Source organism: Liolophura sinensis, chromosome 1 (genome assembly GCF_032854445.1).
Source record: "Liolophura sinensis isolate JHLJ2023 chromosome 1, CUHK_Ljap_v2, whole genome shotgun sequence".
NCBI classification, from domain to species: Eukaryota; Metazoa; Mollusca; class Polyplacophora; order Chitonida; family Chitonidae; genus Liolophura; species Liolophura sinensis.
In genome coordinates this window covers 70,813,534-70,827,255 of record NC_088295.1, presented here as the reverse complement: position 1 = coordinate 70,827,255, position 13,722 = coordinate 70,813,534, and the positions used below count along the sequence as shown (strand labels likewise).

The 13,722-nt window shown below is 38.7% G+C and overlaps 1 protein-coding gene across 1 annotated transcript; it reads left to right on the top strand.

The window, feature by feature from the left end:
- The first annotated feature begins 10,038 nt into the window (after positions 1 to 10,038).
- On the top strand, positions 10,039 to 13,497 carry LOC135482403 (kielin/chordin-like protein). Its single transcript, XM_064762371.1, has 3 exons — positions 10,039 to 10,202; positions 12,020 to 12,208; positions 13,262 to 13,497. Exons 1-3 carry the CDS (start codon positions 10,142 to 10,144, stop codon positions 13,354 to 13,356), a joined length of 345 nt encoding a protein of 114 aa, XP_064618441.1. The 5' UTR covers positions 10,039 to 10,141; the 3' UTR covers positions 13,357 to 13,497.
- The last annotated feature ends 225 nt before the right edge of the window (positions 13,498 to 13,722 follow it).

Here is a 13,722-nt window from a genome sequence, read left to right as displayed (position 1 = left end):
CAAATAAGATCTTCATAGCCTATTACTACAGTCATGGGCCTATAAAACCTACATGTTCTGCATATGATACGTCACGGTTTAGAAAACCATAGCTAGATCATATATCCGTCTTTCTGCCATAGGCATAGTGACTGAGTATCCATGGATCGTCCCAGCATCTCGGCCCATGTATGGTTCAGTGTCGTCACAGACGTGCGTGGTCACCACCTGTATAGCATGAGTCAAGCTATTTCCATATAACATTTGTTTTAAGGCCTTGCCTGCAGATATACTGCAGCGCTTACGCACCCACGCCATTCCCACACCCAGATTGCTGTGTCTACATTTTGTATATCAACTTGATCTGTGACACTACTTTACTGCATTGGCCACATGCCGATGGTGGTTTTAGCAGTGGTTAAAGTCTTCCAAGAAAGAAAGTAGCAGGGTTTATATTTGCCTAAATGCATCAGAAAGTATGTCATATCTATCATTTCATGGAGAAGGAAATCGTTACACACATACAAGGCGGTAGTAACGTATATATTGTTGATGCTGCGACCTCATTCTGCTTGAATACTATTGTACTTTGAGGCATCATTCTATTGTATTGTAATTCTTTCACTGCAAACAGTATATGAATTCGGGGTACTTTTGTTCAGGTGAAAGGGCTCTGTCATTTTTCCTCCGACGTGAAGTACTCTTTAAGTGCGGAGTAAATCCTCAAACAACCATAAATAAATCATTTGCTTTGCTTCAGCATCTATGATGAGAGAGCCTGTTGGGATGTATAGAAGATTCAGAATCTACTCTCAGAATCCACACATATTGTCTCTGTGTACGATGTAGTAATTTTACGTTCTCCAATAAAATGTCTAATGAGGACACTGTCTACCCTTTCAGTGTATCGACCTTCTTGGGGATGCTGTGTTCTTTGTCCCAAAACTAAAATCAGCGAATTTTTAAATTAATTAATGTCAATTTTCCACAATTTCTTTTCCATTCAATGGAGTAGGGTAAGGCATTGTAATATAGAAGACAGGTCAGCTAGTTGCTGTCGCTGGGATTTATGAGGTAACGCCCACCCCTGCCCTGCACATAACCCAGCAGGATGTGTCTATCACAACAATCCATATATCGTCGGGTCGACCAACAGCTATAACAGCATATATGGAAAGAATTCCACTGCATATGAATCCCAGATGACCAAAGATCGCATTTTTGAGGCAGTAGAACGTGCAACCGAACCTTTCGTGACACCTTAGCCAACATCTGTGGCTGGTCAAATTACTATGTACAGCACACCGGGGTTTGCAGCTTTGTGAGCAGATTACATGCACTATATAGAACAGAAATGTGCCAGTCTGGTTTTGGACTACATACCCTTAGTAGTGGACATACTAATGTAAGACACCAGTACAGGAAAGAGCTCAAGATCGTGTGACTTACAACAATGACGCAATATAAGCGTGATAGTTTGCGTGTGACACACACTAATTATATTCTTTCTCAGTTTATACACAGTTCAACTCTCACTTTAGAATGTACACGATTAAATTACTATGACAAGTATTCAAACTATTAACTCGAAAAAAAAAATACCTATTTTTGTTGCCAAAACAGATTAGAATATACATGTATCCGGGCTCTTATTAATTCGCGAAATACAATAAACACATTGTCTTCTGTTGATTTAGAGATTATTTATTATATTAACATCCAGCATCTCTCTGTTTCCTTACCAACAGGTTTGCCGCTGTAGTTTAAATGTTTGAAACGTTTTATCTCCAGAAAGATCTAACAGCTCCATGCATGTAATGGTTTGCGAAGAATTTCATCTGAAGATTACAAATCCGTTTGATTTGTCAACGCCAAAGACGTTATGTGGAAACCATTTATTGTCAGAAGCCTTCATTGTTTTACAGCTTTATATATCTACAGGGGGACCTGGGATCGAGCTCGCGTCGGGTCAGATCAGAGACTTTAAAATGGCACTTGTTGCTCCCTCGCTGGGCGCTCAGCACTAACAGGCTAGAGCATGGAGACAGGACTGGTTGGTCCGATGCCAGAATAATGTGACTGCGTGGGGTGTCATGTCTGGTGTCTACTTTAGTGGCGGCAGCACTTTGTCGGCTTTGCCTGGCCCATTGTCACACGAAGTTACAGTATACATGTACACACACCTAATGACTCCTCGTCGTCATATGACTGAAAAAATATGCGACGTAAAACCTCAAGCATACATATCTACAGAGTTGCTCTGTTCAAATCTTTTCACACCTCAAGCCATTTATAGGACCATATGGCGTGTAGTTATTGTGATCAATTCATATACATTGTGCCGTTCTTCAGACAAAGGGTAAGTTACATAATCTGCGATCTAATTTCATATTCAACACGATACAATAATCAAATGTATTTGTTTGATGGTTGTTGTATACGCTCTTTGCGTGAAGACTTCACTCACGCGTAAATATACTCTATAACGACAGCATGAAAAATGTCAGCCCAAACCGGAAATATAATAGTGATATTTTAACCTCAGTTTGGTTGAACTTGGATGATGATAGAAACATTTCTCCAGTACAATTGCAACTATATTGCATATGTATAATACTCAAGCAGATGTTTTTATCCGACATCGGGATTGCTTTATGCCAAGATGACAGACAACATAAATGTATAAGATGAATGTTTCATAAATGTTCCAGACTTCATTGTTAGTTGTTCGTGTATACCAATATCTCCATGCACACGTAACCGCTTCTGTTACTCGCACTTGGACTCAAGACATAATATCCGGTCCCCTTGTCCCCTTTCTGTCCTTTGTGTTGGATTTCTAAGTGGATTACAAAAAAAAAAAACAGTGGTAATGAAATTTATGCCATTGTTTAGAGTGTCTTATAATGCCATTTTTATTTTACGTCTAGAACAAAACGATTAAAGCCTAGAGCATGTGATGCAGATAAATTAAACAAGTTAAACATATCTTAAATGTTATCGCGAAAGATTTTGATGCTATCACTTATATTCTAGAAGGCAACAACCTGCATCTAATTACCACAGAGACTTATTTTGTGAATTACTTGATTATGTTCAAGGTTAGGCGCCCAGAACTATGTGGCTTACTGCTGAGTGAGGCTTCATTCCCAATCTACTGTATATAGATCACCCTGACCCTGTCTCATTTAGATTTTACACATGTGCTTAACATATGTGATAATACATGTTCTGTTTGTAGTTTCGTTTCACGAGGAACGGGTTCAAACCTGGTCTTGGACATAGAATTTGTAGATTCGTCGGGCTGCCTTGGTGACAAAGAGTGGTCGATGCCGCTTTTTTGTGCTGTGTAACGTTTGTGGAAGATCATGTGTATGCATATCTGTACGTCACACGTAGGAAAAATGGTCAGTGACTTGCCAAAGTCTGCTTTACTACGTGTACTCTACAGTTCCCTCCATCCATAAAAATGACTACCATCGTAGAAAGGAAAAATTTATGCGTATGCAGTTAAACAACAATCAAATAAATAAATGAATATAGTTTGTTAATTAATCACGTATAAGCCAGATTTAATTAGCCAAAAAGACGATAAAGGACGAAACTAAGCACTACAAGAAATCGCAAATGCCCCATATAAAATATCATACTTTAATCATCACCGGTTCAGTTAATTAATTTCCATTCAAGCAAGGACTTGCTGAAGTAGTGCTGTTGAGAATTTGAGATTGTCCACGGTAAGCTACTTAAGAGATAAACTGGAAGCTGGTCCAAGTTTTCCGGATGATTTGATGGGGTATAGTGTATACCAAAGGCCTACTGCCCTTGTTTTAACCACATTTTAAGTGGTAATAGAACTTGTCTGCCGATAAGGTCGGACCATCGGTGCCTTGACCTTTTGACACAGGGCAATGATGTAAGACGGTAAGGGGTTAGACAATACGTCTGGTATCAAATAGACCTAGGCTATACACAGCGAAACTTTTCCAAGGGCTTGTACATTAATAATTCCAATAACACATTATTGCAATGTGTCACTCTAACTGATATATGGTGGATCTCACAGTTCAAAGAAAAGTTAAGATGTAAATTGCTCAAGAAATTTAATAACCATATAGACATTTGTATATTGTTCGTTAAATTTTATACAAATCAGATACCAACAGTTGAAAACGCAACGAACTAAAAAAAAAAAAAAGAAACCAAAACAAAAGAAAGAAAAAAAACGCAATATATATTGTATTTTTCACATGCATGGATAATTATGCAGGCCAAAAAGGGTTTGGATGATAAACAATGTAATATAATTCACAACATTTGTTGCATCACAAAGTAAGTCTTCTAACATTGCGTGGGGCGTTTCACTGTGTCTGTGTCTTAAATCGCTGAGCGATTCGAAGACAACATTATCAAAACTTATCGATCCTCGACAGTTAGAAATCCAATTGCCAGTGATGTACGTCAAATATATACTTCTATAGTTTAGTAAACAAACATGTTTTCCATTCTGAAGAGGACATGGGGGAGTTGTTTTGTGGAGATTTGTGGGTTAATATCTCAACCGCATGAACAGATTGTTGGGCTGGTGTTATGAATGTAAGGTATGTGTACGGTAGGGTCTCAGGCGGCACAAGCCCAAACAGGAAGTCAACAGGAGGCGGAATATAACATTATGTTCTCCATGTGTTCAATGAGTCTTCGCCTGCATATGTGTCCTAGATGTAACCCTCACCAAATACCCGCTAAGATGTACTTTCTGGGGACAAAATTGCATTTAGACGCATATAACAGCGCAGAAATTGTGCCAGGATATTTTTTGAACACCAACGAGCTTGGATGTGTGTTCTCCACGTCAGTCGATCGCTCTAGACATCCATTGCAGCTTGCCACAAATTAAGTTGGAGTTAAAGCACACTAGCTAAGACGGTGTTTTATTATTTTTTAATTTTATGGTAAAGGTTAAATCGCCGAGTTAGTGACGTAAGAGGAGTTGAGAATGTGCTTCTAACCAAGACGTGAGGAGGAAATCCTGATCTTGTGAGGGTAAAGGCCGACCAGAGGACATGTGCAGGCGGGGCTCGCTGACATGCTCTTCTGACCTTTAAAACACAGGCGTCCAGGCAATTCTCTTACATAATCATACATGTATTTGTACACATGAACGTTTGAGATTTATTCTTCATTGCAACCAGACACTAACTCTTCAGGTACCCCACACGCGAATATTGACAATTTCCAGGTGTCATATTTCACTAAGAAATGAACATATTCGCTCATGTGCAAAGGGATTGTATGAGAACAAGATTTAAGTTGTATTTGTTTCCGTAACGGTCTGTAGTTTTTTTTAAAACGTCAAACTGCAGTCAACAGAATGTATGGAATCAACGTTGTTGTGTTCTTCGAAGACATAACAGGTTACGACAAGCCAATTCCATAGGGATGGCTGTGGACAATAATTGACCTCAAAATTACTTCATTAAATGCTCAGTGACATAGTTACATATATTTAAATAAATGTGTTTCATGTCTCCAGATGCTTTTGGATTGAGGCTGATATCAAATGACAGTATGACATCAAAACTTCCCCTATATGTATGTTTGACCAGACGAAAATATAAATCATTCGAGTAAGCACTAGGTCAGTGAATATCAGCGTAGCATAGACGACTGACCCTTACATAGCCGGTTTTGCTAAGCATCTTTGACCTTGGATAATCACGCGTGACTTTGAGAATCTCGAGGATGACCAAAAGTGACCCTCATTTTGAGATTAGGTTTCTGCTCCTAGCCCCGTCTCCAATGGCAGACGTATAAGTTACTACTACTACTGATGCTCTAGTTTCTTCGTCACTAACTCTCAGATCTTAATTACTTCAGCAGATTTATAAAAAAAAAGCTTTTATATTAATACGACTATCTATAATGAAAGATTGTAAATGTTAAGTTGTAATAGTTAATACGTTACGTATTTCTATCAATATATTAGAAATGTCAAACGATGATACCGGTTGAATGTGGACACCAAAACTGGACCCCAAAAACAATTCACAGGTGGCAAAATATATATGGCAGAGATTTGAAGTCGTTATTGGCCCTAGCCCTGCTTAAATTAGTGTCGTGCGTGGGAAGGTCTTATAGCAACCTACGGATGGTCGTGGGTTTCCTCCCACCATTATGCTGGCCCGCTGTCGTATAAGTGAAATATTCTTGAGTACGGCGTAAAATACCAATCAAATAAATAAATAAATAACTTAGGGTGCAATGATAAAAAAAAAACGCTCTGTATACCATTGTAAATACAATGTTACAACGTAGTATAACGTAAGATGATTTTCTCGTTCTACAGGGATTGGCAGATTTCGCCCTGGCATGAAGACGCTGAGCCACCAGAACTCAATATATGACTTCTGATGCTTTATTTATAAAGTGCTAAATTAACTATGTTCTTAATTATATGTCCTTAACTATGTTTTCAAAATCTATTTACAATTTGTTTTCATCATGTCGCTAAAGATAGACGAATGTGTATGTGTTGACATGTTTACAGATAAATGGCCCAAGTACTACAGATCATTACTCTTTAAAAACTACTCCGTTATATTTAACATAATGCTATGCTTTTTGAGTGATGCTAAAATAGGTTATGTTACTGACATAATGCTACTAATATTAAGTTGTAGCCAATTTAACAAGTACCATACATCGTTACACCAACAGAAGTATTCTGTCGGAAAAGCAGAAGTCTGTCATATATAATACAACAGTTTGTAGATGTCATCTATCCTGCTCAGAAAATATATCAAGTTGACATATTAGTTTTTCAATCTTTGCAAAAGATTTTCATTCTGTAACTTTTTCCTTTCTTTCGTTATTATTGCGACCATGCTTACGGTGCACACCAGTGTCAATGGGAGAACTGATCAATCGTTATACGCATGCATGTACATACCGCTGTATATTAAAACTAAAAAAGTTATGTTGCCTCAATAAAAAGATCTTATATTCCACAGAAAAACTGTGTTCAGTCTGTTCATTAAATTGCAATTTTTTGTTTGATCGTTGCTTAACGCCATAATCAAGAATGTTTTGACGTTGGTCATTTTTATGCATTAAGGAAACCGGAATCAGTCAATTCAGTACTTTTCGCTTGTATTTGTGTAAACATCAACGTCGCGAAATGTCCAGACTTTTCGATCAAACATTTTATTTATCTATTTATTTGATTGGTCCAGGAGTTTAACGCCGAACTCATGAAAATTTCACTTATACGACGGCGGTCATGATTATATTGAGGGTAAACTAGCCAGAGTCCCGGCAAACCCACAACCATTTTCGTGTTGCCGCCGTACCTCCAAACGTACGGCTGGAGAGGAAGATAGACTTGAACTCACTACGACCGCATGAATGGGAGGCTCCTGGGTCATTGCGCCGCGCGGATGTGATAAGTCCTTCCAAAAAAGATGGTTAAAAACAATTTTCTGATGTCCAGTTTTCTCGATTAACAGTTAGACTTTCTTTAGGCAAACAGACAAACAAAATTTCTGTCTACAGAATATACTCCATTAATTTGATTGCATTTAAAGATTTTGCCAAAAGGCAGATCTTTTGATCTGCTTGACTGACCTTTATCACAGATCCGATATTGGAGAGAAAGAAACAAGTAGCAAACACCACACTTTGGGAGTTAGCAGAATTTCACAAGCACCCTGTCATAAGAATGATGCACGTTTGCTTGGTGCTGGTTTTGATCTAAAAGCTTATTTCTTCTGAATGAGTGCATTCAAGAAATACCAAGATTCGAGATATACTCAGATAACTCAGCAGGTTAATTCTATGACTGCAGGCAACGTTCCAGAGAGCTGTGTCAATGCGTATTAAGCCTTAATCCGTGAATAGTGCATCGGAATAGTGCATGGGAATAAAGACTTTCAATATAATGGAGGGGTGGCGTGGGGGGGGGGGGGGGGGGGGGGGCAGTGGTCCAGGGGTTAGCGTGGCGTGTCAGCGTAACGCGGTGGCAGAGCTTTCATACCAGTCCGGTTGCTGAGAGTTCAAGTCCAGCCAATATGCTGGCTTTCTATGTAGTAGCAAGTGTGAAGGTATGCCAACAACCTGTGGATGATGCTGCACATTGTCTCATAGGTGAAATACAACTTGTAATTGGCGTAAAACACCAAGCAAATAAATAAAATAAGTTAAATTTCTTTCTAAGTGCCTGAATTGGTCCTTCGGCATCTTGATGATGTGTTAGAAATTCCATAACTATATAATATATTGAATATTATTGCGGCATGGGATATAGTATACTGTTTTAATTCAATGAACTTCCATTTGTCTTGAAGATTATTCTATCACACATAAATACTGTTAAGAAAAATGAAAATGAATATCTCTTTCTTTTCACTGAACATTTTATATATGGTCCCAAGGCAATGTTTCCATAAAGCATTTGAAGATACTGTCAGCTTAATGATTTTAGTCCGATTATATTTCTGTAAGTGGTGTGCGCTCTTGCGTACTAACAATTGCCATCATATATGGTATTTCAGTATATTTATCCTCAAAGGTTATATATTTTCACATATTCATATATGAATGATATATGCAAATGAATGTTTTTGGCTTAATGCCTCCTAGGCAATATTTCAACCAAACCATATGATAAGAACAGTTAAAGTTAACTTGAGCAGGCCTATTCATGGTGAACTTGCTAGTATATAATCATTATCCTATTGGCCTACCTGTAAACTACCTATCGCCTTTCCCCACACATCAAAATCTTTGTCTTTAGTAACGGAAAATAGATCTTTCGGATTTTGATTTGAGGTTGCTTTAAACATTGACCTTTGTGTTATCTTCGGCTTATGGCTTTATATTACCAGCCATTCAAGGTAAATTTGGAGTTCTCACTTACACCCGATCTTTTTTAAGCTGATTGTGTTGTAATGGAAAAGTAGTAAGTATTTACCAAAGCTTTGACATATATAGAGGCAACGCAGTTCTAAATCACTGGCACATTGTAAAAACCTTTCAGAAAGCGTCAGTTGCGACACAACATCGTCTGGAGCAGGTGGGTTTACTTATGTACATCACCGCCAATATATTTGTCCTGTTCCACTAACACTGACGTTACCATTTTTTAAAGCATTAACCGTGTTTTATGAGTTTTAACATGGATGTTGAATGATGATTTGAATAAAACAGAAAAAGGACAACGTGTTGCACAGACCGCCTACATCCTACAGTTGCCATGGCAACACACCTGTTTGGTAATGGGACGGACTTGAAGCAATTTTCAGCGACAAGAGATCGTGGGTCAAAGGAAAGCCAAATCAGAAAATGGCATGGCGTTTAACTTTCTCTTTTTCTCCTAGGTTTGGATTCCCATCTTGTATCGCTTAGATAGGGTATCAGCTTACGTCAGTCAGCGACATCTTGACTGGCGACAGAGTTGTGAAGCCAGGGCTAGATCACCAGAAACTCGACAGAAACTGACGAGGCTCCATACGAGTGGTCCGCAAAACAACATGTTAATGGTCTACATATTTCACTGCATATTACATATTATGTTAAATGAAGGCGTATCCTCTGTATGTTTTAAAAAAGAATGGAGTTACAGGGGGCTTACTTGTACAGCACTGAAATACATCACTGCATAAGTCAGCAAATGTTGTATATAGGCAATGTTTTTCTTCCACCCTAAACTTTTCTTATCACATAAAGGCATATAATACTCTGTAAAAAGTGGATTCTTTGCTGTTAAAAACCGTCTCTTTATTTTCAAAACTTTTCTCCAACTTGAACAAGCCTGATTTTACTCCAGTCACAAAACCTCAGCCCCTAAAGGGGCCCCTTGGAGAAGTAGTCGAAAATCTCCCGTAGAAAAGTTGTGGAAGGAGGCGTGGCCAGTGGTAGGGGTGGTGAGCGTCGCTGACTCAGCAAGCCATGGAGGAGGATGGTCATGGAACAAGCTCTGATTGGCTTTTACATGTGTCAGGCCGGTTAAAAGTCTCCCTGGCCCAGATTAGGACATTAGTCGACTGCTTAGTCCAAGACACAGGCTTTGCAGGCTACGACTCTTCAAGTCAAGCTAGGCCTACTTTACTAGGAATCTGGTGTTGCAATCCCGTGGTTGCAGCACGGCTCTTCCTAGTCAGTCAGGATGAGGGGGGAGATCCTCCTAGCGTTGATCGGACTGGTCACCGTGGTGGCCGGCCAAGATGGTAAGTGTCTTTATTTCATATTTTGGCATGGCAAAGTATTTCAGCAGTGTATAACCAGCAGTAAATTTTGTTGGCTGTTTTTTTTTTAAGGTTTATTCCAAGACGCCATTAGGAAATTTTAGGTTCATATAAAGCCATCACTTTTCAGATAAATTTTCAAGAATCAAAGTGAAATTACATGTAGTTTTGGATTGACCATAGTGACTGTAAGAGAAACATGGAAAGATAGGCTGACATTCTGGAACACTCAGACTACACTGGAGCTACGGTCTGTGGACTGTGGGCAAATCACTGAATTGTCATCCGCATGGATGGAAGGCAGATTGATAACTAGACAAAAACGTTTCCGTAGATACTCAGTTTAAAACTACGGCTTAACTTTTCATTTAAATAATACACTTGTTTCTAAATGTCGGGTTCGACTTTAAACGCTGTATTCACCATCAGAGGGGGTGGTCTATTTGAGTAAAGGGGCGGGACTAAACAATGATAGACAACCCGTCAAAGGCCGCCATAACCGCTTAATCCATCTCACTTAAGGTGAATCCCATAAATACAAATTTACACAACGCCAGTGTTCTTTCAAAGCTTTGCATAAGATATTTAAGTAATTTTCTTTATCCTGTTATCTGTTTTTAATAAGAAAAATACTTGTTTTTTTTTTTTTTAGAAGTAACATATTTCATATTTTACTCTATGGCCTCCTGCTGCTTCTCTCCGACCACTCGTTGCTTGTGGCTCGACATGTACATTGCGAGTTCTTCCAGTTAATCTGTACGTTTTGAACACCTGCCTTTGGCAGTTAACATTGACTTAAACACAAAAGTTTACCTTTTAAGTTGTTAAGTAAAATACAATATATTAACACTTGTGTGGAATAATTTTAATATCATCTAAGACTTTAAAATGCTGGGCCGCCTACAAGACTCTAATTTATTTTTTGAACATTTTACAGTGCTTTCTCAAATAATTGTTTCAGTATTAAGCATGTTATTATAATCGTGGTATTCACGATTCCATTCAATCGTCACTGTTCCTGTGACCGTCTGTGACACCCCAGGGGCTGCGCGTGACATTTCTCAATTTCCGGAGATGACACAGACTGTAATGTCAACTTTACATTGTTTTATTGTTACCTATCAGAATCAAGATGCATAAACAATATGAAGATTCCAATGCCCGGATTTACCATTTGCTACAGAAAGTTCACTTATCAAATACGGCCCTGTTTACGAAGAAGTGCTAGCTTCTCACCACATGGACGCCTGCATGGGGTATAATCTGTACCCTTGAATTATTCTCTCTGATCGAGTGCCAGCCACATGTTCCAGCCCATTTTGGATGGAAGTAACTACGGAGTAACTGTGTAGCCTATGGGCCACCTACCCAACGTGACTGGTAGCCTGCAAACGCCACAGTCAAACGCGACAAAATGCACACATATGGCTCTCCAGAAAGGCAACAACAATGATTATATTCTAACGTACAGACTTCTCACTGAACCTTTTTAAAAAAACAATAGATATTTGTGAAGCAATGATGTATTAAAGCTTTCGGTCGACCATATCAACACATGACCCAAAGCGCATACGACGTGTGTAAATCAGACTTTGTTGTATGGTTTCTTCTGAAAGTAAAACCAATGTACTTAAGTTAATAAGTTATCGGAATGAGTGTTTTTTTTTATAACAGGGTAAATAGGATAGTTCCTAAATCTGAACTTCAATTATGATACACTTGTTTCATTTTCGCTTTATGCATTAAAGGATAAATATATTTAATATCATTACAGCTGTGTTTTTCTTGTTGTTTCACAGACAAACCGTGTACTTATGATGGGCAGTTCTATGCCCACCAGGACAGTCTTCGGCCGGAGCCGTCCACGGACCCTTGCAAGATTTGCACCTGTCTGAACGGAGAGTTGGAGTGTTACTACGAGAGCTGTGAGGAGGTGAATTGTCCGGATGCTGTGGCTGCAGAAGGAGAGTGCTGCCCCAAGTGTCCAGGTGAGACATTTACAAACACCTTTCATACTGATTTAGGTTTTCTCTGTTATTAATTTACGTGGTGTATCAGACATCTGCGATTATTAACTTGAAACGCCCATTTATGGTTTACGGATGGTATACGAATGTCGGACTTGGCATTTAGATCCCTATACCATTCGTCAACTATAATGGATGTTTTAGGTACGTCCAAAATGAAATTTTCAAAACAACGTTCAACACAAACTGGCCACTAAAAAATTAGCTACATTATTTAAAGTAAGTAATTAGGGTCGAGTCATGGAAAGAGAATCACCGTCACCAGTTTTCGTTGATGTTCTAAGCCCATTAGCGTCCAAACCGTGTACCATGCTAGTTCAATCAGACATATATATCTCAGTTGTGCTTTGATTGCAACTGTTGGCATACCGACACGGCCATTTTATTTAACACGTTGCAGCCTCTAACCCAGAGTTGGGTTGAATTAGACACCGTTATAAAGCAGAGCGCCTGACATTTTGGAGACTAGACCATATTTACTTTGCAACAGATTTAAAGTCGTAAAAAATTTTTTAAAATTTTGAGGGAAGGCGTTGAATAGGATATTCTTGACACACTTGATGTCATTGTAGTAACTTGTGACGTTCTGAAATGGTCATACAACACACAGGGTGTAACAAATTCTAAGACGCACAAAGCAGAGACATTGTATGTACCACTTTGTGTACCATTGGGTGTATGCGTGTGTGTACCACTGGTTGTATGTGTGTGTGTGTGCCACTGGTTGTATGTGTGTGTGTACCACTGTGTGTATGCGCGTGTGTATCACTGTGTGTATGTATTTGTGTACAGCTCTGTGTGTCCTTGTGTGTACCACTTTATGACATGGCCAGTGCGATACTTCCATGCCGTGATAAGAGCTAGTGATCCACTAGCCTGTAACATACTGATGTTGTAAATCTACGCAACAATGTATAGGAACATTACTCCTGACAGAAGACATACATATTGGTTCATCTCTTCTAAATGGCCAATGTCTAATCGGCTCTCATGATTTGTTTGCTTTCTTTTCAGACACCACCTACTATGATGAATATGGTGTAAGTAAACTTATTAATCAGTATTTCGTATCATATTTCGTACGTTTACAACATCTTAGTTGTTGTTGATCTTTGAAAATTGTCCCATTGCTTTCATAATGACAATAAATTAAGGCAATGTCACTCTGTTGAAAAATCAAGCAACTTTTCTACTGTATCTCTTTGTGCCAGTATCGGCCAGAGTTTTTAAGTTGTAAAATTCCGATTTAAAACTCACCGTTCACAAACACCACAACATCCAACTTCATCTGTTACTTTCAGTTAGTACTTCAAATCAGTAAGATAAGATAAAAAGTCCGGGTGTTGTTAACGTAACCTCTGTCATGACAAGTGTTAAGCTGTGCTCTATTAACCCATACACTATAGTATTAGCACAAACAGCATTATTAACCTAGACACAAACTGCCCCACATATTATAAAAGTTTGGAGTAGTA